At 41.9% G+C, this 27,192-nt stretch overlaps 1 protein-coding gene across 4 annotated transcripts in view; it reads left to right on the top strand.

Moving 5' to 3' along the window:
• Positions 1-18,882, top strand: part of TOX3 (TOX high mobility group box family member 3) — a 31,237-nt gene extending 12,355 nt beyond the window's left edge. For 2 of the 4 annotated variants that reach the window (XM_040498011.1, XM_040498010.1), the window contains exons 3-7: positions 6,137-6,406; positions 10,721-10,948; positions 12,500-12,580; positions 16,932-17,621; positions 17,906-18,882. In XM_040498011.1, the coding sequence (XP_040353945.1) occupies positions 6,137-6,406; positions 10,721-10,948; positions 12,500-12,580; positions 16,932-17,621; positions 17,906-17,959 (1,323 nt within the window). In that variant the 3' untranslated portion in view covers positions 17,960-18,882. Of the gene's footprint in view, positions 1-6,136; positions 6,407-10,720; positions 10,949-12,499; positions 12,581-16,931 lie in introns of all 4 variants that reach the window. The other 2 variants (XM_040498013.1, XM_040498012.1) reach the window with 1 other exon arrangement.
• Positions 18,883-27,192: the final 8,310 nt, after the last annotated feature.

The raw sequence follows: 27,192 nt of genomic DNA, 5'->3' as shown, positions 1-27,192 counted from the left end.
GGTATTTATTTGGCAGTCCATTGATACGGGTGTCCCCGGTTTTTAATTTATGCTAGTGATCCAAAGTTTCCTTTTTATTTAACCTAAAACTATTCAGATTTTAACAGTTCACTCAAATGGTTAATGTTCAGTAATAGATTAGATTTCAGGCAATTTAAGAAAATGAGGGACCACCACCAGAAATCTCCATTCCTTGGTTTCCTGTTAAAAAAAAAAAAAAAAAAAAAAAGACAAGACAAAGAGGCTCTTTTATCAGGTGGAGAGAGGAGCCAGTCTCAGCTGAGCACTCCCCACACCAAGACCTACACAGGCCATGAAGGTTTCGTTGAACTGTACTTCTAGGCAAATAGAAGACCCTGCACGTCCTTTTATTTTGTGAAGTCCATGGCCTGTCCATTCAGAAAGAATTGGGTACTCTTCAAAATGTAGGAAATGTAGGTTAAAGTGTTAGGATATATATTTATATTTGTGTTATTTATATTGTAACCAAATTGTCCCCCACTGATTTCAATGGGTTGCCCATGAAGGGCAATCAGTTACTATCTATTGGAATAAATAATCCCCCTAGATAGATACAAAGCCTTTAAATTTATCACGACATCCTTCTACACTATGAATAAAATCCAGACTCCCTAGGATCAACTACAAGACTTGTCACGTTGTGGCCATCCCTTGCCTCTACAGCTTCAATGCCAGTCTTGCTTTTCCTGGCCCAGTAACACTGGCCCCTCCTTTCCTTCCTCATGCACCAGGCCTTTGCACATATTCTGCTCTGCCTTGGATGCTCTTCCCTCTTTTCTAGCTGAGTAGCTTCTATTCTCCCTTTATCCCTCAGCCCTAGTGGGTCACCTCCTCAGGAAGCCTTCCCTGATTACCCCCACCCTTTGCACCATCTGGCTCATTGCCACCTCCCCAGTCCACTGAATGTCACTCTTCACCCTGCCTACCCTGCTCCCATCTGTATTGGCATCCTTTCCATTTCTCAAGCAAGCGAAGCTCTCTCCCACCTCAGACTTTGCACATGCTGTTCCCTCTGCCTGGAACATGATTCCTGTACCCTTCTTCCCTGGCTAGCTCCTCATGCTCCAGGTATCTGCTCACATGTCCTCACCAAGAAGCCTTTCGTACTGACCCATCAAACGTAAACACTATTCTTGTGCCAACTCTTTTTCTTTAACCTACTTATTTTCCTCACAGTATTTATCGCAGTTTGTGTCTTGTTTATGCAAATGTTTTCTATTCTTACCAGCAAAACATAGGCTGCGGACACTCCCTCCACACCCAAGATGATGTTTTCCATTATATTTGTCTAATGAAGCAGTTCTCAAATGAGCGGGCTTTTGCCCGCCAGGGGACATTCGCCAATGTCTAGAGACATTTTGGCTGTCACAACCAGATTGGGGAGTGGAGGCTCCTGACACCTAGTGTGCAGAAGCCAGAGATGCTTCTAAGTCGTCTACAATGCACAGGAGACCCCTCCCCCAACAAAGAATCATCCAGACCACAGTGTCAGTCCTGCCGAGGTTGGGAAACTCTTATCTAATAACATCAGAGATCAGAGTGAGACGAACAAGAGAATATGAGTTTTTCCCAAAGGATGAACTGTTTTAAGAAATGATACACGTGAACCCTGCAATTGTGAAAGCTACCAGCCTTCCGTTCTTATGTGGGATATAATCGTGGCAATCTCTTATAACCCGCTAGTTGCTTTGCCTTTCGGTGATCGTTGGTAAGGCTTTAGGACTTAATTTTAGGGGCACCTGGGTAGCTCAGTCGGCTAAGCGTCTGACTCTTGATTTCAGCTCAGGTCATGATCTCACGGTCCATGAGTTCAAGCCCCACCTGGGGCTCTGCGCAGACAGTGTGGAGCCTGGCTGGGATTCTCTCTCCCTCTGCCTCTCCCCTACTTGCTTCCTCTCGCTCTCAAAATAAATTTTTTAAAAAAATCTTGTAAAGACTAAATTTTAGTAAGTGAGAGGTAATGATTTTCAAAAATGCATTAATTTCTTAGGGCTGTATCTGTGGTTATACATTTCTTTATTGTGTCGTGACTACTGGGAGAAATTGCGAGCTATTTTTGAGGAGTATATATGAATTATTCTTGCCTACACTTTGTCAGAGTATATTTATTAGTCCATTCTAAATCATGTTTAATTTGGGTAATGCTTAAAAGAATCACATGCTAGCTTTCTAGTTTTCAAGGATTTGAGCATTGGCATATTGGTTTCTCTGGCCTGGCACATAGCAGGTGCTTAATAAATACCTTTAAACTGAACTGACATCTTTCTTTTTTTAAGTGGGAGTCCTAAGATCAAAGGAAGTATCTTTCAAAGGGTACCTTTTTTTTTTACGGAAAATGATTGGAGCTGCTAAGAATCAACAAGTTCCCCAAGGCAGTTGTTAATAATTGGTGGCCCTAAAGGAACTTGAATTTCTAAAGAGACGCTTTCACTACTAACCTTCTTGTTCTGTAACAGTCATGCATAGAAAGGTATTATGGCATAATTGTGGACCATGGCAAATGCTAGCACATTTTGATGCATCAGTTATGTGGTTCAGGGGTTACTGGAAAATATGTTAGAGGACCTTGGTGCATTGTCCTATGGGAGATAAGAAAAATGGCGCCAGCATGTTTGGGGGTCTGAAGGCTATGTGGATGGCTCGAAGTTTTGGCAAGGCCTGGGCCCCACCACCAGTATGTTTCAGGAGTAGTTTTCTCTCTGTCCCCAAGGTAGAAATTTCTTGTTATTTCTCTCTCTCCCTCTCTCTTTGTTAAGTGAAATGTTGCGAGCACTCTCAATTTATAAAATAAATGAGTATAGACTGCTTTCATTAAAAGGGGGGTGATGGCAGTAGAGAGCCTGGGGCCCCATTCATTTCTTTCTGTCAACACATGTCGCCACTGTTGGGCCATGGCTCCCGAGAGCACTGTTTTCCCATCAAGCTAGTTCAGTGACACTGCAGGTGGAATTTAGAAAGAGCTGATGAAGCCAAGAAAACTTACTTCTTGGCCTTCTGTTTGACCAGGAGCTCCATTTGAAAGGCAGTAGGTGTGGGATAAGTCAATCAAATACCTGTATGTGCTGAATTTCATAGGCATTGGAGCAAAGCAAGTTCTCTGTCAATGAGAAAGTTGTGTAAATCAGATCATCATATTTCATGGTCACGCCAGTTAGCTGATTTATTATTTTACAGTCAGCATTGAGATACGCAATTTAAATGTAATCTGGAAGTTCCTTGTAAATACTTAAAACATCTAGATTTAAATAAGTCTGAAAGGACTATTAAAGTGCATTCTGAAAGACCTATATGGAGAGTAGAATTAAAAATAAGATCGCTTGGGTGCCAGGGTAGCTCAGTTGGTTAAGTGTCCAATTCTTGATTTCAGCTCAGGTCATGATCTCACAGTTTGTGGGAATGAGTTCTATGTTGGGCTCTGGACTGACTGTACAGAGCCTCCTTGGGATTCTGTCTCTCCCTCTCTCTGCCCCTACCCTGCTCATGCTGTCTCTCAAAATAAAAAAAAATAAACTTGAAAAAAAAGAATAAGATGGGGCATCTGGGTGGCTCAGTTGGTTAAGTGTCTGACTTTTGGTTTTGGCTCAGGTCATGACCTCGTGGTTTGTGGGTTCGAGCCCCACGTGGGGCTCCACGCTGACAGTGCGAAATCTCTCTCTCTCTAGCCCCCCTCTCTGCCCCTCCCCTACTCATGTGTGTTCTGTCTTTCAAAATAAATAATAAACTTTAAAAAAAGTTACAAATCAATCAATCAATAAAAATTTTTTAAATGAAAAGAGTAAGATCACTCAGTTGTCACTAGCTGGAGGGTAGAAGCGACATAAGCAAGCAATGGTGGAAATTGAGAAGAGCATGGGCGAGCAGGTAGACAGCTCAAATTTTTTAGGACGAATGGCTAACTGAGTGGTAGGATGCCAATCAATAAAAACAAATTAGGACACACCGACACTGTAAAATCCACTTTTGTGATACACGTCTGCAGAGGGACACCTGCCAGTAAGTGGAATGTAATATTTCAGGGACAGCGGAAGAGGGTGTCGGTATTGTCAGTGAGACCAGGAGGAGTGGGATTGTTCTGGTACATGTGACACGTTTCTCCAGGATTCCCCAGCAGTTTAGGAACTCAGAAAGTATTAAGAAATGGGAAGCTTATACATTTAAGATGAAACCCTAGCACTTAGCTCTACTGTTTAAACTACTCATAGATCTTTTTAGCTTTTCCTCACTAGTGTGTTTTTTTCATTCATTTTGTTTTGTGTTTTTATAAATGGAAACGTTTAAGATGCTCTTCTCTTCACCCTTCCAGTTCTTTCTCTTATAATGTGACCATTGTTAAAAGTTTAGATACTTCTTAAAAAAAAAAAAAAAGGGGGACTATACACTATAATTATTTTACAACTTGATTTTTCAATTTGTTTTTTTTTTTAATTTTTTTTGTTAACATTTATTCATCTTTGAGACAGAGAGAAAGAGAGAGAGAGAGAGTGGGTGGAGGAGGAGCAGAGAGAGGGAGACACAGAATCTGAAGCAGGCTCCAGGCTCTGAGCTGTCAGCACAGAGCCCGATGCGGGACCCGAACTCACTGGCTGCGAGATCATGACCTGAGCCAAAGTCGGAAGTCGGATGCTTAACTGACTGAGCCACCCAGGCACCCCATCTTTTTCAATTTCTATATCTTGGATATCCCTCTAGGTCAGTGGTTCTCAGATGGGAGAATTTTGCCCCTCGAGAGATAATGTCTGGAGGTATTTTTGATGGTCATGACTGGTTAGGAGAAGGAGAAGTTGCTTCTGGTATCTAGAAGAGGCCAGGGTTGCTATAAACATCCTACAGTGCAAAGGACAGCCTCACAACAAAGAATTATCTGCTCCAAAATGTCAATAGAGCCAAGATTGGAAACCCCATTCTAAGTCAATACACATAAATCTAATTCATTATTTTACAAAGCTTCGTAATACTTCTAGGATGCTGGATCATCGTTCATTCAACTAGTTTCCTATTGATATTTGCGGCTTCTTATTTAGTGATGTTTATATATTTGATATTTAGAAATGAAACGCTCCTATTTGGGTATTTACAACTCATTTGTTTCTTCAAAGAGCAAAAGTAAGTCTTCTCAGAGAGACTCAAAAGAGGAACAGTTAAGAATTCATAGGCTTCTGTATAAAATTAGATTCCGGGTCACTGTGAGTCGAGAGAAATTTGGTTTTGGTAAAAATCACAGACTCACACTAAATGACAAGTCTTCAAGTAAGTTGTTTAAAAGCAGGTCTTCATTTTTTGATTCTTCAAAATTAAAAAAAGAAACAGCAGCAACAACCCTAAGGCCTTTTAAATAACTGCCCACAACAGAAGGGCTGCTCTTGAAGTCACTGCAGTAACTTTCAGAGAAGCTACTTCTGATGATCTCTGCTTCTTCCTCATATGTATTTTTAAAAATCCATTAGTATCTTAAATCATGGCGGGTTGAACGAAAGGGTTCAGAAGAAGAAAGTGATACCCAGTCCTAGAGATGTTGAATGACTTCCAGATGCCATTGACAATGGAATTCAGACTGGGAATGGCCCTCTGGTTAACCACAGAGGGTTTTATAGAAAGGGTGCCCTGAAGCAAACAGATGTTGGCTCTGTGCCTCCCTAAGCCCCTCCTCTCTGCTTGTCAAATGCATTCCTGGAAGGGTCAAGTGAAGACCAGATTCTCCCACCCTTGTAGAGCTGGGTCTACGGGAATGGTACCAGAAGTATGTGTGAGAATGTTGGAAGACCCACCTGGTAAGCTGGGAAGGAGTAAAACCCCTGCTTCAACCCTTTCCTTCTTGCCTGTTTCCTCAATAAGAAGCCTGAGTTGGACGTTTATCCTTCTTTGCCAATAGGCTTTTACTATTATTTTTTAGAGCCATTTAGTGACAGTTCTAGAGTGAAATAGACTAGGCTGGATGATTTGGTCTTAGTGCTTTTGACCCTTCAACTTTGAGGCAAGAGTCCTTCTAGTTAATGAATGAATAGGGACCATCATCCCGGAATAGGTCAGACCTGTCTAAGGAACTGCTAACATTTTCAGCTTGTTGACATTTGGGAAAACGGAGAGCTCACCTCCTCGTTGACTGTTGCCTTTTTAGGACCAGAGCCACACGCAAGTGCCCCAGTACCGTCAGGATCACTCCTTGATCATGAGGTCCATTGTCCACATGACTGATGCTGCTCGCTCTGGGATCATGCCTCCCACTCAGCTCACCACCATCAACCAGTCTCAGCTCAGCGCCCAGTTGGGGTTAAACTTGGGAGGCGCCAATATGCCTCACACGTCTCCTTCACCTCCAGCAAGCAAATCAGCGACACCCTCCCCTTCCAGCTCCATCAATGAAGAGGATGCTGATGAATCCAACAGAGTAAGTTGACTGCCTTAGTGTGTCACGTACCCAAGAATTTCGAATCACCTCATGCTGTGTCTTTGAGTTTCATTCATGGTAGTTCCTGCCTTCTCTTCGTGGATTTGGCTAGCATTTAACTTTATGATGGTTTGATCCCCCCCCCCTTTTACTTTTTTTTTTTTTTTTTTTTTTTTTGTGAAAAGTGTATTCTGCTGGAAATTGGGAGATCTGGCTTCTCCGTCTGATTGTAAGGCATCAAACATGTCACTTAACTCATGTAGGCATGATTTTCCCGGTCTGCAGAAGGGAAGGCTTATACTAGATTCCCCAGGAATTCTATACTAAAGTGCTCTGGTTCTAAGTTAATGTCCATGTGGATAAGTTTCATCCAGTTAGTTGGCTGAGCTGCTGTCACATTGGGGAACCTTGCACCTTGGATGATGTTTATCACTTAGTAAATTCTAATTGTTGCACATCTCTGCTTTTGTCATGGAGAGTGATGCTCAAATATGCATGGGTTGAAATAAAAACTTAGTTGCAGGTGGGACCTTTATGAATGCCTAGAAAGGTATTCTGTTTCATTAAAGTTACCTGTCCAAGATACACAATTACTCATTCTTTATTCATTATGTGTTGTATACCTACTCTGTGTTTTGCCTTGTACTTGGTTCTGGTGACATAAAGATTTATAAGAGAATTACTACCTCTGGGGCTCCCCACTGGGGACGAAAAGCAATGCTTAAAACTAGCTCCAGATGTGATTAGTGGTATAATTGATGTATCTGGTGTGCTAAGATTGTAATCGATTCTGCTTGGGAGAGTGATTTGAGGAAGACTTTATTGAGAAGGTGATATTTGAATTAGGTCTAAGAGGATACATAAAAGTTTGTGAGGCAGAAGAGAGAGGCCAGCATTCTGGTCGAAGGAGCAATGGAAGTACATGTCAATTTACGAGTGTCATGAACAGTTTGATATGGGGAGGAAAGACATAGGCATTGAAGAAAGCAGTAGCTGAAATGTGGAAGCCTTTCTCCTGCAGGTCGTTGAGAGCTGATTAATGATTTGCATAGAGGAATAGCAGAAGCAACTTTATGCTTTAGAAAGATGGCTTTGGCTGTATACAGAATGCGTTACAAAGGGAGGGATGGGAGGAAAGGAAACTAATCAGAAGATCTTTTTGTCATGAAGAGTTTCCTTTTAGCAAAGGAAGGAATGGACAGGAGGTACCAGATCCGTGAGACATATGAGAGGGAGAATCATAAAGTTTTGGTGATCCGCTGGGGTTTGAAGGAATAAAAGATAAATGGGGTTTTAATACGAGAGTTAGCATGGATATCGGCAAATGAGAGAATCAGCCCAGAGAAAGAAGAATGTTACTTTTTCTCCCATGGGAAAGATGAGAGTTTGGCATGGTATGGGTTGAATTTGATGCACCCACATTTGAGCTAGAACTCAGTTCATTGGAGGGAGAACAACCGATTTGGGGACCATCACACGTAGATAGGAAGACGTGGAAGTAATCAGGATTTCTCAGAGTGCATAAGGAGCGCTGAGCATCATTTATTTTTATTTTTAAGTAGCAAATGGAAAAAGAAGAGCTAGAGAAGGTAGAGAGTGATGAAGGAAGAGGGAAGTGAGGTTAGAATCTATTGCAGGGATTTAAAGGAGGGTTTGATCTGTCCTGACATCTTAGCACCCCACTGGATATGTTAGCACCCTACTGGACACAGATTGGGTGAATGGATGACCAGTCTCTGCTCACACTCAAAAGAACTTTCGTAAGGTGACGTGAGAAACAGGGATGTGAATAAGGCACGGCTAGGTTACAACTGGCCATAACACATTTCAGATGGATTCCTTTCATTTCACTCACATTTCCACTGATCTGATACTCACTTCTGTACCACACTGAAATTGTCATGGCTAAGGAGAACCTTATCTGTGACTCCTAGCTTACTCCATTTTAAGCAAGAGTCTAGGTTTCGTGTAAAGGCAAGGAACCCAATTTGTTCTCCTTTAAGCAACTGAGCCGAGAAAGAAAGATTAAAATTATCATTGATTGTGTCTCTTTTGAGGAAAACTATTTCCCCACCTTTCCCAACCCTCTTCAGGCAATCACATGCAGGTTCCTGTGGGAGAATTAATTCTAAGATTTTATTTAAACTGCAAGATTCTAGGGGCGCCTGGGTGGCGCAGTCGGTTAAGCGTCCGACTTCAGCCAGGTCACGATCTCGCGGTCCGTGAGTTCGAGCCCCGCGTCGGGCTCTGGGCTGATGGCTCGGAGCCTGGAGCCTGTTTCCGATTCTGTGTCTCCCTCTCTCTCTGCCCCTCCCCCGTTCATGCTCTGTCTCTCTCTGTCCCAAAAATAAATAAAAACGTTGGAAAAAAAAAAATTAAACTGCAAGATTCTGCATTTCAGGTTTATTCTTAAAAGGTAATGATGTTTAGGGCACGTCATGGTTATCCAAGGAAGATATCAAAGGTTGTCAACATTTGAATGCTACTTTACAGGAAGGGAGATTGAGCTCTTTGGGAAAGGTTGCCCTGGAAATCGCTTTCACCTTGCCACTGGTCAGAGCATTATTGCTGCAAACAGTGCCAAATTTTCTTCCAAGAAACGAATATAGTTGTTGGACTCAATTAGAAAAATCTGTGGTATATGTATGTATCTTTTTCCTTGGGGGCAAAGCAGTATTTTTTCACTGAAGGAAAACTTGGCTCCCACTGAAGCTCTAACCGAAAGGCATCTGACAGCCTTAGGATAAGTTCAGATTCATTAACTAGAATTAAACAAGTCGCATTGATTCTGAGAATTTAAAAAAGAAAAAAAGATGATTGAAAATTATTGCATTCATTGTGGGAGTTATGAAAGATGGCATTTTGGAGAAGAGGTGAGATGTGGCTTACCAGCCTCTGAAGTGGGTAACTACTTGTATGAAGTATGGATGTTGTTACCACTCAAGTAGCGTGTGTAATAGCCCCGCCGAGAAGTGGACTTGTGATACCCCAACACATTGAGGGTCCAGAGCGCTCAGAAACAAGGCACTAATCAGTTTCCTCCCTGAGAATTTCAGTAATTGGATTACATTCCAAATGACTGTCATGCAGAAAGTAATGATACTCTCGGAAAATTTGAATTTAGGATTCAAGACTCAAGGCCATTAAAAACCAATCTGTCAGCAACTTGAGTCTATCTCTGTTGATCTTCCCCCACGACTGGCTTTTAAAACTGGTCTTGTCAAACATTTCAGCATTCGTGATGAAGTTAACGGCAAAATGATCTTCAGTATGGTCCTATTACAATCTAGGGGGATAAAACAAGGCTGATGTATCTTTTCTCCTGCTTCTCTGGTAAGGATATTTTACGATCACTGACGTTAGATAATGGTAGTAGCAGGTTACTCTGGAGCTCATTGGTATATCAATGTAGGGAGCTATACCCATGTCATGTCTGTGGTTTTGATCTCAGAGAGTTTGTATGATAAGTATGTGTGAAGTATTTACTGTCTCTATGGCAGGATTCTTCTGGGCAGAGTTAGTCACCATATATCATAACTCTTTTCTTATCAGTCTTCTTTGTAGCCTGGGTGATTTTAAGTATCAGTTATTGCTCTCATACTGGTTTTTAGTTCAGTGAAGAATACCAATTTTCTTTCTATCTCCAGTTAAAGGACTTTTGACATTGTTTATGTTTCTTGTTATCCTATTCTTCAGAAAGTTTTAATTGCTTAAAGAAATAAAGACGACCTTTCTTTTATTGTGCAAGCTTAGGGATTGTAGCTACTTTCCACTGGCGTTTCTGGAGACCCATTAGCCAAGTAACATTCTGGTAAGATAAAACTTGAAGCTTCAAAAAATCGATTCAGACTGATCATATATATGGCAGGTGACTATGGCAAGGGACCTCATTTCAAATATCTGAATATGATCCACGTCCTGAATTATTATTTAGATTTACTTCTAAGACCTCTGAAAAGGTAAAATATTTTATGCGTACACATGTAATGCACACACACATACACACACACATATGCACACACTTCATTGCCTGGTATAACGTTCTGTTTTTCATTACTCATAATTGCTATTTAGAGCATATGTTGTGAATGTATTGAAGATACTTCTGGGTCTCATTAATCAATGTTCTAAATGCTAATCTCTGCTGTCCAGTTAACTCCAAGAAAACTTACCCCTCCCCTGCTTTCACCAGTGATTCATCCATTGATGAATCTGCTTAACAAAACCTTAAAAGAACAGTTGTGGATCTGGTTAGGTCTTGCTGCCTTCTCTGCGAGTACATTCTAGGCAGTGAATTTTCTTCCTGCTTTGCAGGCCATTGGAGAGAAAAGAGCTGCTCCAGACTCTGGCAAGAAGCCCAAGACTCCAAAGAAAAAGAAAAAGAAAGATCCCAATGAGCCCCAGAAGCCAGTGTCAGCATATGCCCTGTTTTTCAGAGACACACAGGCCGCAATTAAAGGTCAAAACCCCAATGCAACCTTTGGAGAGGTCTCGAAAATCGTTGCGTCTATGTGGGACAGCCTTGGAGAAGAACAAAAGCAGGTGAGGTAGAGATCCATCGTGACCATAAAATCAAGAAGTTACCAGAGTATTTCTTACATCTTCTCTGAGTGAATGTTCGCTCAATACGACTGTTTCCTATGAAGGCCTATCTAAGCTGTGGAATTTAGAGGCGCAGTTGTGTAAACCTAAGCCGCTCCCCAGGTATATGGATTTCTCGGTCCCCCGTAAGGGTTCGTGTTCGGAACCCATTCAGTGGAGAAATGGGGGAAATTCACGCAATATCCTGTAAGCATAAACTTTTGATGATCATCGTTTCACATTAGATAATGTGGTATTTGCCCCCTTGGTTCAGAAAGGGCACTACAAACCGATCAGGACCATCCTGCTTGCCTTTTCTCTGATCATCTTCCCGAACCTTTGTGCCGTCCCGGTGGGTTTCCAAACTTTGAAGCCGCCTCTGCGAGTCTCAGTACTGTCCCCGGGCATTCAAAATTTTATTCCAAGTTCATTTGAAAGCTTGGCTGTATGAGATGTATTGAGAGATTACCAAGCCGGTGGGAGATACTTCCTTTGGGGCCTCACCTCCTATGCTTCCCTTGAGGCTCCTCCACACAAAGGGGAGTTTCATGCACCTCTCATCAAACTCCAGTGACCATTAATGGGATTTCACGTTATGTGTGCTCGGATGACCAGACCTCCCTTGGGAATAAAATGGAATAACCATTTCGGGAATGAGGAGTGCCAAGGCCTCGAGTTTTCTTTTATGAATCATGACCTCATTCCTACTCGCTGGTTACTCTGGGATGGTGCAGCTATAGAATTTGCCCATTTGCAGTGAGCTTATTGTTGTATGTGGCGCACTGATTTTCTGTCCCAGAAATGTAATCCTCAGGGACTGCCAAAGCTGCTGCGTCTTTTACCTCTGGAGACAAAGGCAGTTGCACTTGGGTCTAACACACTACCGTCAGATACTGTTAAGAAAAGGAAGAGCAAATCATGGGATTTGTTTATGTAACTCGTTGGCCTCACTAATGGAAATTTACCACCTTTTAACTATTTCTGCGTTGTTTTTTGTTTTTTTCCTTCAGAAGAAAACTGTGCTAGTTCCGTCTTTTTCTCTTACGTCTTCGCACACCGCACCTGTTGTTGGTGTTATTTTAATCTTCTTACTTGGTGCAGGTTAGACGTGTGTCAGGGCGAGAGAAGACACTGATGGAGAAACTCGTGATTTCCTGTAATTTGAACGATTGGTAGCAAATTTTGCTCTTTTTGCTATACCCCATCCGCTGCCTTAATGCGAGGCCCTCAGCTGGCTCTCTCAAGGCATCTAGGCCACAACCTGAAATCTTTTTTTCTCATTAATCATCGTAAACATCCAAATTGTGCTCCTGTGAGGATGGCAGGGTTTTGTTTTCGTGTGTGTGTGTGTGTGTGTGTGTGTGTGTGTGTGTGTGTGTTTTCACGTTTAAAAGCCAAAGCTACCGAAACCAGCTTTCTCTATGAGTTACGTTGTGACCCAATTTGTGCGGCCGTTCTTTTATGGCTGAGAATTTGTAGGCTAACGGTGATGCTAATTGTGTCTTTTAATAGGTTTATAAAAGGAAAACGGAAGCTGCCAAAAAAGAATACCTGAAGGCCTTGGCTGCGTACAGGGCCAGCCTCGTTTCTAAGGTAAACCCGTGCAGGAACGGCCAGTCTCTGAGTTACGGTGTTGAAAACAGCCCAGTGCACTGAACACATACAGGCAGCTCCCCTTAACAGTTGGGAAAAAAAAAAAAAAAAAAAGGCGTCTTGAACAATTCATTAGCTTATTTGTTCCCATTGGAGATTACCTCAATGATGGTATGAAAAAAAGGAGTTCAGTTAAACCGCTGCATCTCCATTGTTTCCAGAAGCTTCACTTTATGTGTGTTGAGACTGTTTAACAAAACACAAAAATTAAAGACCGATCTCGAATAGCCTCTCATTTTTGCTTTCTGTCAGGGACTGGGATCGGTGTCCATGTCCTCCATTTAAACTGGGCGGTATCGGGGCGCCTGGGTGGCGCAGTCAGTTAAGCGTCCGACTTCAGCCAGGTCACGATCTCGCGGTCCGTGAGTTCGAGCCCCGCGTCAGGCTCTGGGCTGATGGCTCAGAGCCTGGAGCCTGTTTCCGATTCTGTGTCTCCCTCTCTCTCTGCCCCTCCCCCGTTCATGCTCTGTCTCTCTCTGTCCCAAAAATAAATAAAAACGTTGAAAAAAAAAATTAAAAAAAATAAACTGGGCGGTATTTTGGCCAGGTGGTTTGGGACATCCTATCATAAATTCTCGAGTGCTTCTATTATTGTCCTAGGGGATGTTGCAATTTGACCAAACTGTCCCACATCATATACATAAATAAACCTCATGACTTTTTAAAATAAAATTAGGCTCCAAATACTTAAAAAAAAAAAAAAAAAAAAGGACATGTATATGTATTTTACATAGAGGAGCAAATGGGCCCTGATGTATTATAAAATGCACCAGTATCCCAAAGCAAATGTCACTCTGGATTATTATTACCTTGATCCAAAAGGAGTGTGAGCTATTACGTTATATTTTAACATTTAATTAACCTTGTCTTTAGCCTCTCGAGAATTTTGAGAGGCTTTGGGGAGAATAATTTGAACTAATGTTTTCGCTCTTGATGTATTTCGTCTGGCAACCAGGGATTCATTTCCTGTGTCATGCTTGTTGCCACAAGTACCACACGAGGCTGCAGGGCATGGTGGGTGTTGTTGGCAAAGCCATTTCAAAAGGGGCTACTTCCGGGGCACCTGGGTGGCTCAGTCGGTTAAGGGTCCAGCTCTTGGGTTTCGTTCAGGTGATGATCTTGAGGTTCGTGAGTTCGAGCCCCGTGTCAGGCTGCAGAGCCTGCCTGGGATTCTCTCTCCTCGTCTCTCTCTGCCCCTCCCCTGCTGGCTCGCTTTTTTTCTCTCTCTCAAAATAAATAAACTTTAAAAAAAATTTAAAAGGGGCTTCATTCCTTTTTTCTCTTCTTCCCCTGAGTCGTTTCTTCTTTGTATTAAGATCCACCAGCAGCAGCAGTTCAAACCAGATCAAGAGGGGTCCCCCTTGTTTAGCTGTCCGCTGTTAGGACAACTTCCGCGTCATTAGAAAGAGAATACAAACATTCACGAGGTCAATAGTGAGACCTTTTTCTGAGACACTGGAAGACACACATTAAAAGACGTACCAGTTCTGGACTCAGATTTGCCTACTGGCAGAACACAGCCGAATGTGTAGGCTACTGATGCTAAGAATGGAGGTATAGTTGGCTAATTAGATAGAGTGACCCGGCTAGAGGAGCAGTGCACATGTACTTCCTAAGTGGATCATTTATTCATTCATTTACCCAGAAGCAGGCATAGGTGATCTTTGTGTATTAGAGCATGAATAATTGACCACACATGGATTTCAGCCAAGAGGCAGTATCTCAAAAGACATCCAGAAAATAGCAACCATGATTGGGCTCATCGAGTCTGTGACTGATGTGGAAGGGATACCATAAAAGTTATACATCGGGGACTAGAGTCACGATTCAGAAGTATGTCAGAATAAAGCTTAGTGAGTCCCCCAAACCAACAGGATGGAATTTAAAAAGAATAAATATAAAGCAGTGTTTGTTTGGGGTATTTTGGGTTTTTGTTTTTGTTTTTGTTTTTGTTTTCACTAAGTTAGTGAAGTTTGAGAGCATCCTTAATTTATATTCAGAGTCCTGGCAGGTACCTAAAATAGTCCGTGAAGTAGAAGTTCAGAATAATTTCAGTCCGAACCAAAAGTGTAAAATAGCTTCTAATGTGATGATCTCACAGGAAATAGTATCTAATTGTACAGCATGGTGATTAGACCACATCTGAAGTATCGGTTCCATTTTGGAATCCAAAATTTAAAGGGGCGTGGTAACTAACCAACAAAAGTTAATAGAAGCTTAATATTAAAACACAGGGAGTAAACCTGGCAGGCAAGCAAGAGCTGTTTCCACTCGCCCACCCATTTCTCTTCACCAGTATGGTGGTGTCTTAAAGGCACACTGGTGTGATTGGCCAGGGGTCTAAATATAGACTTCCCTTGCAGTTTCATTCTTAAGACTAGCTGGGTGATTTTTAAATATTAGAATATATAAGAATTGTTTTCCTGTTTATATGTAGAACACTGTGTGTATTCTACCTTATGGGTGATTTCATAGTTTTGTTTTTTTTTTAATTTTTTTTTCAACGTTTTTTATTTATTTTTGGGACAGAGAGAGACACAGCATGAACGGGGGAGGGGCAGAGAGAGAGGGAGACACAGAATCGGAAACAGGCTCCAGGCTCCGAGCCATCAGCCCAGAGCCCGACGCGGGGCTCGAACTCACGGACCGCGAGATCGTGACCTGGCTGAAGTCGGACGCTTAACCGACTGCGCCACCCAGGCGCCCCCTCATAGTTTTTTAAAGATGATTAATGAGTCTTTGCAGGCTTCTTCTTACCTGAGGACTTTAGAACGTGAACCTCCAATAGGCATGTAACCCACCAAGCTTCCGTAAAAAATCGGAGAGCTGTCCACCCATAGCTGGTGTTTTGCCATGATGATGTGTTCAAACATAATCCATCAACAATGGCCTCTCCTCCATTGAGTGACTGTCAACATAAGATCACCACTCAGAAGATCCTTCTACTAGTAGAGTTTATAAATGGGAGTAATAAAAAGCTGGAAGTAAACATTCAGTACCATTGAAGAGTGGATGCCAGCTTGATGCCTCCAAGGTGCTCCCACCCTCCCCTTCTAAAAACACCTAATTTTGTGAAGAACAAGAGAAGAAAATAGCCAGTAAGAGCAATCACTTCAGTCACGGTTACATTAGTAAAAGAATTTATCTTTGTGGAGGTGATTACGTATTTTTAGTGCAAAATGTAATAGCCTCTCTCTGTGTTGAGCCTCAGATCAGATCAGTTGTTTATCTTATGACAGATTATTCAGACACCCGAGTGTTGAACGTTCTCCCCTGACCTAGGGCTCCTGTGATAAATTCTGGAAATCTTTGAAGATATTGGGTAAACTAAAACATCTCTTAAGCCATAAAATACTTGCATTTAGTATCTCTAAGGAATTCAGCGACAGTCCTCCTATATTCAAGTGAGCATTGTCATACACTGCCTGGAAGTGTAGAGCTTTGACATTTTCTAGTAGTAGTTTTCTGGTAATAATTAATAAAAAATAGCTAACATTTACTAAAGGCGTCCCCTGTGCCACGCGCTATTCTAAATGCTTGACAACATATGAATTAATTTAATTCTCACAACCTCTACATAAGGTAAATACCATAACACCCCGTTTTATAGGTAAGGAAACTGAGGAACAGGTGGGTGAATTAACTTGCCCAGAGTCATGAAGCTGCCAAGTAGTCGGGCACAATTTGAACTCCCCGGCAGTCTATTGTCTTTTCAGTATGAGTCGTAGTGATGAGGGCTAGCTCAGGCTTCACTGCTGGAGGTGTCGTTTCTTGAACATGTGTATCAGTTATCTTTTGCTACCTTGTGCTGTGTAACACCCAGCCACAAAGCCCAGTGACTTGAAAAGACAAGCATGTGTCTCAGAGGGCGCCAGTGAACTGGCTGGTTCTTCAATCTAGGCCTGACTCGGCAGGATCCACCAGTCCTGCTCATTGGTCTGCAGTCGGCAAGGGGGTTGGACCTGGCTGGGGCTTGTTCTCGGACAAGGCAGTTGGCCGACTGGCTGGCTTTTGAGTGGTGACTGGGCCCTGTGCCCCTTGTCACGCACATGGTTATGGCAGATGCCTAGGAGGGTACAAGGCCAGCCCGATTCAAGGGGTAAGGAATTTGACTCTACCTTTTGGGGGGGGGAGCTGAAAAGTCAAAGGACAGGAAAATGGAGTCCAGAGAAGAAAAATGGTGGTCATTTTTTTTTTTAATCAATTTGCAATACTTAAAAAAAAAAAACAGTTGACTATTTTAAATACTTGGGTATTTTAATATCTGGGGATTTTCTCCCCCCAAATGCAGGCTGCTGCCGAATCCGCAGAAGCCCAGACCATTCGCTCCGTTCAGCAGACCCTGGCGTCCACCAATCTGACATCCTCGCTCCTTCTCAACCCTCCACTGTCGCAGCACGGGACCGTATCAGCCTCACCTCAGACTCTCCAGCAGTCGCTCCCCAGGTCCATCGCCCCCAAACCCCTAACCATGAGACTCCCCATGAACCAGATCGTCACCTCGGTCACCATCGCCGCCAACATGCCCTCGAACATTGGGGCCCCGCTGATAAGCTCCATGGGGACGACCCTGGTGGGCTCGGCGTCCTCCGCCCAGGGGAGCCCTTCCGTGCAAACCCAGCAGCAGCACCTGCAGAGGCAGCAACAGCAGCTCCAGCAGCACCAAATGCAGCAGCAGCTCCAGCAGCAGATGCAGCAGCAGCATTTCCAGCACCACCTGCAGCAGCACCTGCAGCAGCAGCAGCAGCACCTGCAGCAGCAGCTCAGCCAGCAGCAGCTGCAGCAGCAGCTCCAGCAGCAGCTCCAGCTGCAGCAGCTGCAGCAGCACATGCAGCACCCGCCTCAGCCCTCTCCTCGGCAGCCCTCCCCGGTCACCTCCCAGATGACGTCCCCCATCCCCGCCATCGGGAGCCCGCAGCCAGCCTCTCAGCAGCACCAGTCACAGATACAGTCTCAGCCACAGACTCCGGTGTTGTCCCAGGTCAGTATTTTCTGAAGGCGCCCGCGGCGGGCACGCCCGGATTGGCGCACGCGCGTGCGGAGGCGAGTGGCGGAGGAGGGTAACCCGAACGCGGCCGAAGCTTGTAAGTTGCGGTCGGTTATGCAGAAACGTGTCACAGATCACATGGTCCTCTCAAGTGTCTATTAGATAGGCAATAAGAACACAGTGTAGCCGAGTATCACCTTCTAGCTGACTGTAAATCACTTTGTTTTTAAACAAGAAAAGCTGTGCTCTTTTATGTGATGCCTTTTTTATTTATTCAGGCTATACCTACAATATGTGAATCAAACCGTTTAATGAATCCTGGGACGTACTGAGGACTCTAAACTGGCCTCTCTGAGTCATAGAAAACGGCCTTATTTCTCCAGAAGTGAATAAACCGCACTTCCAGGCTATTTGAACTTCCGGAGCCCTAAAAATAAAAAGCACAGTGGTAATTACCTGACATAGGAAGATCCAGTTTCATACAAACATTTGTATGACGTGAATAGTTGATGGCATTTTTTTGTCATGAAAAAAAAAATAATGTAAATCACAGACTTTTGCCAAAGCTCTTATTTTTTTTTTCCTAAATCTCTCCAGAAAAAAAAAAAATACAAGTGATTAGATTCAATTATTGACTTATTTCCACTTTTTTAACCCATGACTTCTCCAAATCAAACCACAGTATATGTTGTAACGATATCTATGACCACTGTTAGCCCATTATGTTCATCCCAATTAGAAGAAAAGAATGTGAATATTATATTCTGTGTTTTGAGTGACAAGTTTCGAAAATAAAAACACTGTATTTTTAAAAGGGAAATGCACTTAAATGAAAACAGTTATTACAAAAGTTAAGATTTAAAAAAAAAATGCAAGAGTTTTTATTATGATGTAATACCGGTAGAATATTTAAAAGGCGCACCACATCTGAATAATCAATGTAAATATTTTCTTTCAAAGTTGTAAGTTTTCATATCATGTGTTGTAAAGTTTTCATACATGAGGCTTTAACGTAAACACTGGTGACATAAACCATTCATTGCTACGTTGCTTATTGTGTTTTTATGCTGTTTTATACTTTTTTATGAGTTATGATAGCAGCGATTAAGTTGTTTGTATTTTGCTTAACTAAAACAAAAAAATGCTTTTATCTTGCTATAGAATAAACACATTTCAGTAAAAACTGTGGACTGTATTTTGATGCAACAACCAGGAAAATGTTCACTTTTCAAATAAAATGATATGTCAAATTTCACTTTCGGTTCCTTGAATACGTATGCGATGGGAAAACAGGCCACATCCCAACTTTTCTTGAGCCAACGCATCATACTCTGTTTTCAGTCGGAAATAGGATGCTCATTGCCAAGAATTCGGGTTGCGTGGCCCACACCCAGGACCTCTTAAAAAATGGAAACTATTTGTTTTAACGATCCTTTTGTTAAGATGCAAGGGACAGGTAAGTATAGAGGAAAAAGCAATTGTCTTGTCTTTGGGGCCAGAACTTGCCGGCAGTGTGTTGGTACTGCTGGTAAGAGGGATGGCGAATGCTGATTCTTAAGCCAAAATCATTATTTCAGTGCTCATTTCTTCCCCCCTTTTCTTGCTCTGTAGTGGCTCCTCTTTGAGAACAGTGTGACCGCTATCCCCAGTTGTCTTGCATGATTAATTACAGCATCTGTCCTGTCAGAAGCTATAATGAAGAGGTCTTGATAAAAATTGCAAATTACCACTGGCAACAGTCTTAAACTGTTTATGATAAAATGAAAATTAAAAACAGCAAGTGTCAGCCCTGACCAGAATCCTAATCTGGAAAACCTGAGGGTGTGAGTAGGGTGTCCGTAGCTCCCGTGCACAAGACATTCAGACATAATGGAATATGGATTCCTCCAAGTTGTTGTTGTATTTTCAAAGAATATTTACTGTATGTTGTGGGCTATGAATAATGAATTCAGCTTTCAATATTTCATAGTCCTCTCGTACTCTGTATTATGTACAAATATTGAACAGCAAGAGATTCTAATTATAAATTTATAGATTTCTTGCTGTAGAAAAATTTATGTCTAAATTGAAGCTTTTCATAAGATGTATTAGTTGACAGGTATCAGTGTTCAAACAGTCTTAGAATGATGCCTAATCACATCGACAAGGAGGCAATTGTGTTCCACAAAGAAATGATCTGCTTGCCTCGGACCCATCAGAAGGAGAGCTGGTGGTAAGAGATTTTCTGTGAATTGAAACTAACATTACATAACAATAAGAACCATTTTATATTCTGTTGTGAAACCTTTAGACAAACGTCTTCAAAATTAATTGCTAAACTACATGTGACAGTAATTGTGTATTAGTTCTGTCATTGTCATTTTGAAAACCCATGAAGTATTGCTTGGGAAAAAAATGTCACTAGTGATAAGACTTAATTGCAAGCGAAGTCTGTTTTCAACTGTTTGCAGTTAGAAGCAGGTGTTGTAACATCTATTAAATGATTTTGTAAATCTTGGGTTTTATCACATTTGATTAAATGCTGCTAAGCCACTGACGGTCAATTTCAAGGCAAAAAAAAAATAGCTTAATTACGACAGTTTAAGAAAATTAATCATCAGGCAAAACTGTATGTTTAAAATGTCAAAAGGCTTGAATCATGAAAAGAATTCTCCAACCTTGTCACCAGATTATTTTTCTCAGAATTCACTAAGGCAGATTATGAATCAACGTGTATTTCAATGTATACATGTGACTGGTTCCTATGCCTGAGAAGTCAGTAAGTACTTGCTGTACTTTGTTGTTGTTGTTGTTACAGGTCAGAAATAAATCAGGGTAATGAAAAATAGACATGAGAAATGTGGCATCTGATTAGTGGGATTTCTAAATGGTCTAACTGCCTTCCCTCTTAAGCGGTCTCCAGTCGTGAAGGAGGCCCCTCCACACCCCCGCCCCTGCCTCTACCACGCACACCTTTTCACTCCCCCTGCCCGGTGTGCGTTGTTTAGTTACTCTAGCTGAATACATTCCCTTTTTTTGCATTAACCTGTACTGCTGTATGATGGAGGAACATAAGGAGTTTTCATTTTTAGCTGACACGGGGGTCATTAGTTCCCAACTCAAAGAACAAAAGCTTAAATGCCTTCGTGCAGCATAATTTTTGCAATTTATTACCACCTGACAGAGGTTTGAAGGCGTTCTAGACAGATGGATTAATATCTCAAGCTTAAGTAGAACTCCTCTGCTGTGTCCATTCAGCGGGTTTCAGACATCTGAATGGTTTCTTTCCCGTAACTCACTTCATGGAGCATTTTTCAGCACTGGACTTCAATCTAACCTTTCCTTCCACCACCCCCCCACCCCCTTTGTTTGGCTTTTGTTTTGCAACAGCTGTTATTATCGTTTTTGGTCAGCTGTGATTGCTGGAGGCAAAATAGGACCAGATGGTGTTTTGCTATGCATGAATGGCGAGTTAGAGGCGTTGAGATTGAATAGGCCAAGTTTGAATGGTGTCTGTATACCACCTGCCTGCCTGGGCTGTGGCACACACATCACAGTGGCAGGATCCGCCGCCGATCTACTAGAATCGGATGGGAAAGTGGGGCGCCGCGGTGGATTTTCCCCATATTTATTGATCTTCCATGCACTAACAGAATAATGCAGTGTACTGTCAATCTGAGTTAATTGGATATGACACAGCATGCGCGCGTAATCTATCACTCTAGAATTCTGGTTCGCTGTAAGGATTTCATTGCTCACGCAGACACACACATATACACACACACACACAGGGCAGAAATTGATGGGCTAAGTAGACACAAGTTTAAAAAAAAAAACAAGTCTGTCTAAAATTATAGACTCACAAGTCTAAGGTTGAGGTTTTGGAAGGAGAAGACCTCAGGATTTGTGTCAGCTAATAATGCAAGGTAAAGAAGAGCCATGATTCTAGTATGTTTACAGAGCCCTCCTATTTGTCAGTTACCCATGAAGCAGTGCACATTTAGAAGAAATGTGCCTTGGTAGGAAAACCGCACAGATTCACAACCAGATTAGAATCCTCTTAGAAAATATTCCTAGATAGAATTTTCTTCTCACCCCCCTCAAATATCGTTAGTTTTGCTGACCATCTGAAGTAAATTTAGGGATAAACACTATCCCTGAATTTTAAAGTCCGTGAACAGCTTAACCCACCATGCTGCTTAGGATCCTACAGGTGTGATGGGTTTGTGTGTGCCAGTGTGTTGGAGGAAAAGCTTAACCACCCACGAAACATGGAGTTAGATATGCAGACAGGCAAGTCCATTTGCCTACGGCCCTAATTACTTAAATTTACTTCTGCTACATGCAAAACACTGTGATAGGTCCCAAAGGAGATAAGAAAATAAACAAGGCCTTCTGTTTACTTTGTATATGTTTGAAATCTTCCATAGTAAAGGTTAAAAAAAAAGAACAGATAATAAGCCATCTTCAACATCAGGAGCTTTTTTATTTTTTATTTTTATTTTTTTAATTTTTTTTTTTTTTATCGTGGTGGAGAAATGTACCCAGCAGACAGAATATGAACATGACAATAAGAGACAAAACAAACTAAACAAATTGTTCTGGGTGATTGTATTTTTGTTTTTTGGGTTTTTTTTTTTTTTTTTTGGTACTCTAAGAAACTGAAAATTTACTTAGAAAGGGAAGAGATTGTAATTGGTTAGGGGCGTTAGGGAAGGCTGCATGGAATCATCGGTGTTTAAGATGTGCCTTGAAGTTTGGGTGGATTTCAGTGGGCCGGGATGGAAGTCCTATCCTGGTAGAAGGAGATGACTCCGGACAACAGGAAGCAGGAGAAAAGCCATTCATGTTGAAATCACAAGCACCATCAAAGCAGCGGTAGACAATATAGCAGACTGGCTACACAGGGCTTCTGGGGAGGCGAGCAGGAGAAAGTTCTAGAAAGGAAGTTAGAAGTTGGATTTGTAGAAGGTCTTGCAAGCCTGGTGAGGGACTTAAAAAGCACTGAAGTTGTCCAAATGAGGAAGGTATGATCAAGATTGATTAAATGCATGCAGGATTGTATCAACTGACTTTTGAGAACGTGGTATCCAGTTGGCTTTAAAGCAGAATGAAAATGGAACAGGATTCCCACTTGAACATATATCTCAAAATTTTAATTATTCACATACTAAATAAAGCTATAACTTCATGCTCTCTCACCTCACCCCACCCCTATCTCCCTGGTGCAAGAATACACCAATGACAGAGCCAAAGGAAGGCATTTTTGGCAACAACTGTAGAATAAGCCTTGTCCCTACATTAGCATCAAGAGGGAAATCATTTTTCTGTGTTTCTGCTGTGAAAAGAAAGCTATTTTCACCACCGGTAAAAAGTACCTCTCGGTGCTTGAACTCCAATGTGATGCATGATGAAAAGAAGCCCTTGCTTTGTGGCCGAGTAAAACCTCAGGCAGGCAGCACTGGGAGGGATGTTGCTTATGGTCTCAATTTCATTTCAAAGAAGAACCTTCACAGATAGAAAATGTGAATGTGGCTGTACACTTCTTAGCAGAGGAATAATGCTCTTTTGTAAAACATCTCATTATCCTGAGCATCTGTATAGTGCTCTGCACTTTTCAAAGCCATTCCCTCGCTAGATAGGGCAGGTGTTAACCCCATGTAACAAATTAGGAAACTGAGGCACAGAGGGACTTGTCACATGTTCTAATATCTCTGCTTGTAAGAGGCACGGTCAGAACTGGAATGGAAATATTCTCATTGTAGATCTGCTTTTTCATCTTTTTAATATTTATTTATTTTGAGAGGGGGAGAGAGGGAGGGTGCGCATGCATTCACGTGTAGGTGGGGGAGGGGCAGAAAGAGAGGGAGACAGAATCCCAAGCTGGCTCCACACTCTCAGTGCAGAGCCCGACACGGGCTCTATCCCACCAACCTTGAGATCATGACCTGAGCTGAAGCCAAAAGAGTCTGGAGCTTAACCAACTGAGCCACCCAGGCACCCCCTTTTTTAATGTTTATTTGTTTATTTTGTCATCTTCTGATATTTGTATATGCCATGTCGAAGACATATATTTATATCTGTTATATATCTGTATATAGACTATGTAGATAAGTGTGTGGATAGTAGATATAGCTAGATAATGGATGATGGATGATGATAGATGATAGCTACAAAGATAGATGATAGATGACAGAAATCCACCAATACAAAAAAGAATAAGTAACCCGCGTTTTCCTCATGGTTGGACAGTCTGTAAACCAGGGTGAATGCCACCTAGTCTGTGTTCTCCACGGAGCATAACGCCACATGGCAGTTTTTTCAGTGTGAATACTTTCCAGTCTGATTGTTTTCTCTACCAAGGTCTCTCTGTAATTATTTTGTATTCAGGCAAACAGCTTTGACCTGTGGTGTTCGAGCGTTAGGGCTGGAGGCACCACAAAAGTGCCAAAGCATACTATCCCACTGCGTGTGTAAAAAGAGGGGGAAAAAATCGGGTTTTAAGGAAGATGGAGATGGATGAACATCAGGTAGATGTGGGTTGTTATGCATTATTTAAGGCATCCAGTGAATCCATATTGAGCATGGGAAATCAATGACTATATAGGGAGTGCATCTCCTTGGGGATTAGGCAGTGCTGACCCTGCCTACCGCTTTGTGAGTCACCACTCCATTTCCAAGACTACAGCCCCGCCCCCTGGGCTAGGTGGGGTATGTTCTACCACAGTCCACCACTTATTGAAGGAAATAACAGGGATGAGGACCTCTCTCATCCTTTGTCCCTTATCTGCAAGAATTTATTATTGCCTTAACTTTAAACGAACAGAGCTCTAAAGCTATCTTTGCAAACAGTCACTTGGTAAGATTGAATAGAAATGAATAATTCCAACTTACTCACCCAGAAGACCAGGCATGAGCACTCTGGTGAATAAATATTTGGGGACTTTCATTTGCAAGGTGTTTGAGTGACTTACACGGAGTCAACAGAGTCACGGTTATTTTGAGAGCCACATCTTAGGTTTATTTTCAGATTTTTGGCCTACCTTTTTCTTTCTGGTCAGTTTGCTTGCATCCAAGGGTCTGTTGTTACCGATAGGTACTTTTTGATAGCAAAAAGATTCTTTTTGATAACATTCCTTGTTACCTGTCATCCCTCTGACACGGAGAGGGAGTCTTAATTTTCACTTTGTCACAATGAGTGAACACGATGCCATGTTCTAAACCTGCCTTAATTGGTAATTTGCAAATTTGATACAAGATCTTAGTCCAAATCATTCAGGCCTGCTGTTCTACCCTCGCCCTCTCTCTGCTCATTCTTAATCCTCTCCTCTGTAATTGCTATTGAGTATGTAGGATCTCAGGGGACAAATAATAGCATCTGAGGAAATTACCTACATGTAGTCCGACCTCGTGTGTGCTTTTTTGGATGCCAAATTAAGATATCTATCTTCGGATGTTTGGACAGTTACCTGGAAGGACTGGCACCATTCTCTCCATAATAACACTTTTATAAATAAATTGTGTCCAAATGCTGGCATACCTAGCATGGGATTTTCTAATGATGTTCAGAATATTGTGGCCAACGAATGTCAGTACAGCTATATAGTTCTTTTCAAAGCAGAACATAATTCCATGGGGGAAATGTGCTATCCTTTTATGTGCAGAAAATAAAATCACTGTTGCTTATGCTATTTGGAGGTAGAAATTTCTTACCCAAAAAAAAAAAAAAAAAAAAAAAGTTTTCTCACAGTTTAAATCCTAAAATCTTAGTTAGCTAGGAGATTGGGACTATTATCAGGAAAATTTTTCAGGATTTAAATGTGCAAAGAAGAGGTGGCAATGATATTTGCTTCTAGACTATCAAGGTCCCCAAAATGGGCTGCTTGGCCTCAATCAACTACGGGACAAAAGCAACCAGTCAAAGCAGATGACTCTTCAGAATGGGTGCAAATAATCCTTTTTGGATTGGGCTTACTTTCTGTGAAGAAATCTGTTTGTTTACTTCTAGGTTGTGCCTGAAGTTTGTTTATTACTGAAGAACATTGTCATGGACAAAAATATGTGCTTTGTTTATATTTGGAACAAAATAGGAAGGTCAGACTCTTGAGAAGGTCAGACCTCTTCTACAGAGGTTTCTATCCTTTGAACCAAACACTGTTCTAAGATCAGAGTCACGTTTCTTAAAGTTGTTTTCTGTAATTGCTAAATATTTTTATGGGGTGAGGGGCCTCTTTGGGAGGAAACCTTCATTTGGGGGTTTCTGGAGGAGAAACTGGTACCCCACGACCTCATAGCACTTCACCAAGGGAAATTCAGGAAGCACCAGTTGGCCAATTTCCAGTGCTTACATCACTGCCACACGTACGAGAAATGAACAGAACTCTGCAGAGCATATTAAGTGTACTCAGTGCTCCACCAATACTCTGACAAGTGTCAGCGGTCTGCACACAGGGGCCACAAGTCCTGCAAAGAACCTGAGCTCACAGGTAAGTAGCCTGTGTGTCAACGAAACAGAACTCAGCCCAGGAAGGAGGTGATCGTTGAATTCCTGTGGTTTGGCAGGGGGGCCCCGGGCAACAGCCATGAAACTGCTTGGCCCCAGAACTAATAAGCTGCATTTTGTAAGCCCGTATTCTTCAAGCAACTAAGAGTTTTATGTTTGTTACAGATGGTGTTTATATGGAGTATACGAGCTCAGCGTGAGAAGTAGTCATAAAACAGACTGGGGCTTGGTATAATTATTCACAATTACTATTGTATAATTGGATGCCGTAACTATTATATAAAAAATATTTTAAGAAGTAGACTCTGCTCATACTTTCATAATAGTTCTTAACAATAAGAGACATATGCTGTAAACATCGTAACATATTTTATGGTGTTTACAAACTTCTACAAGTTTTGGCAAAGTTGCAAATATAAAAAGGCCAGGTTCTCTCTCTTGCATTCTCAGGAGGACCAGTGGCCCTCGTCACTTCTGGTAGCAAGCCACCCGGGGACTTCGGGGGCCAACTGCTCTAGGCCACTCAAACGAATGGATAGTTGTGGCTAACAATATTTCAGCAGTTAAAAAAAAAAGAGAAAAAAAAATAGGTCTGTTCTGCGGAAATTACCAAGTTCTTCAGTTTTGGTTTTTTTTTTTTTTTCCCAAGCAAAGTTCTGTTATGCCACATTGTCACAACTGGTGCATCACATAATGCTTATTCTAATGTTTCTAGATGGAATTAGTGAATCTACAGACATCAGATCATTATACACATAAACGCTTATGTCTTCTAATAGGAAGAAAAGACGAGCCTATGTCCCTCTCACCCCCAAGCTACAAAACAGGCACGGAGAAAATTCATTAGCGTTTTAAGCGAAACTTCATTTCCTTTTAATTGCGTTTACAAAGCAGGTCTGTGTCCATGAGCACAGCAGCTCTTGCCGGGAACAGTAGAGCATGGGAAGTAAATTTCAGAACAAATGACTTCAATGGTAGTCTTGTTTTCCGATGCGTGTGTAATGGACATTGAAATCCGTGCGGCTCTCCAGGTGCCCCCCTCACTCCTACTCATGGGTGGCATCCATCGCTGAACTTTTGCCT

This window comes from Herpailurus yagouaroundi, unplaced genomic scaffold, assembly GCF_014898765.1.
Source record: "Herpailurus yagouaroundi ecotype Mexico unplaced genomic scaffold, PumYag 190, whole genome shotgun sequence".
Taxonomy (NCBI): domain Eukaryota; kingdom Metazoa; phylum Chordata; class Mammalia; order Carnivora; family Felidae; genus Herpailurus; species Herpailurus yagouaroundi.
The sequence above is the reverse complement of the archived record's forward strand: the minus strand, read 5'-3'. Positions and strand labels throughout refer to the sequence as shown.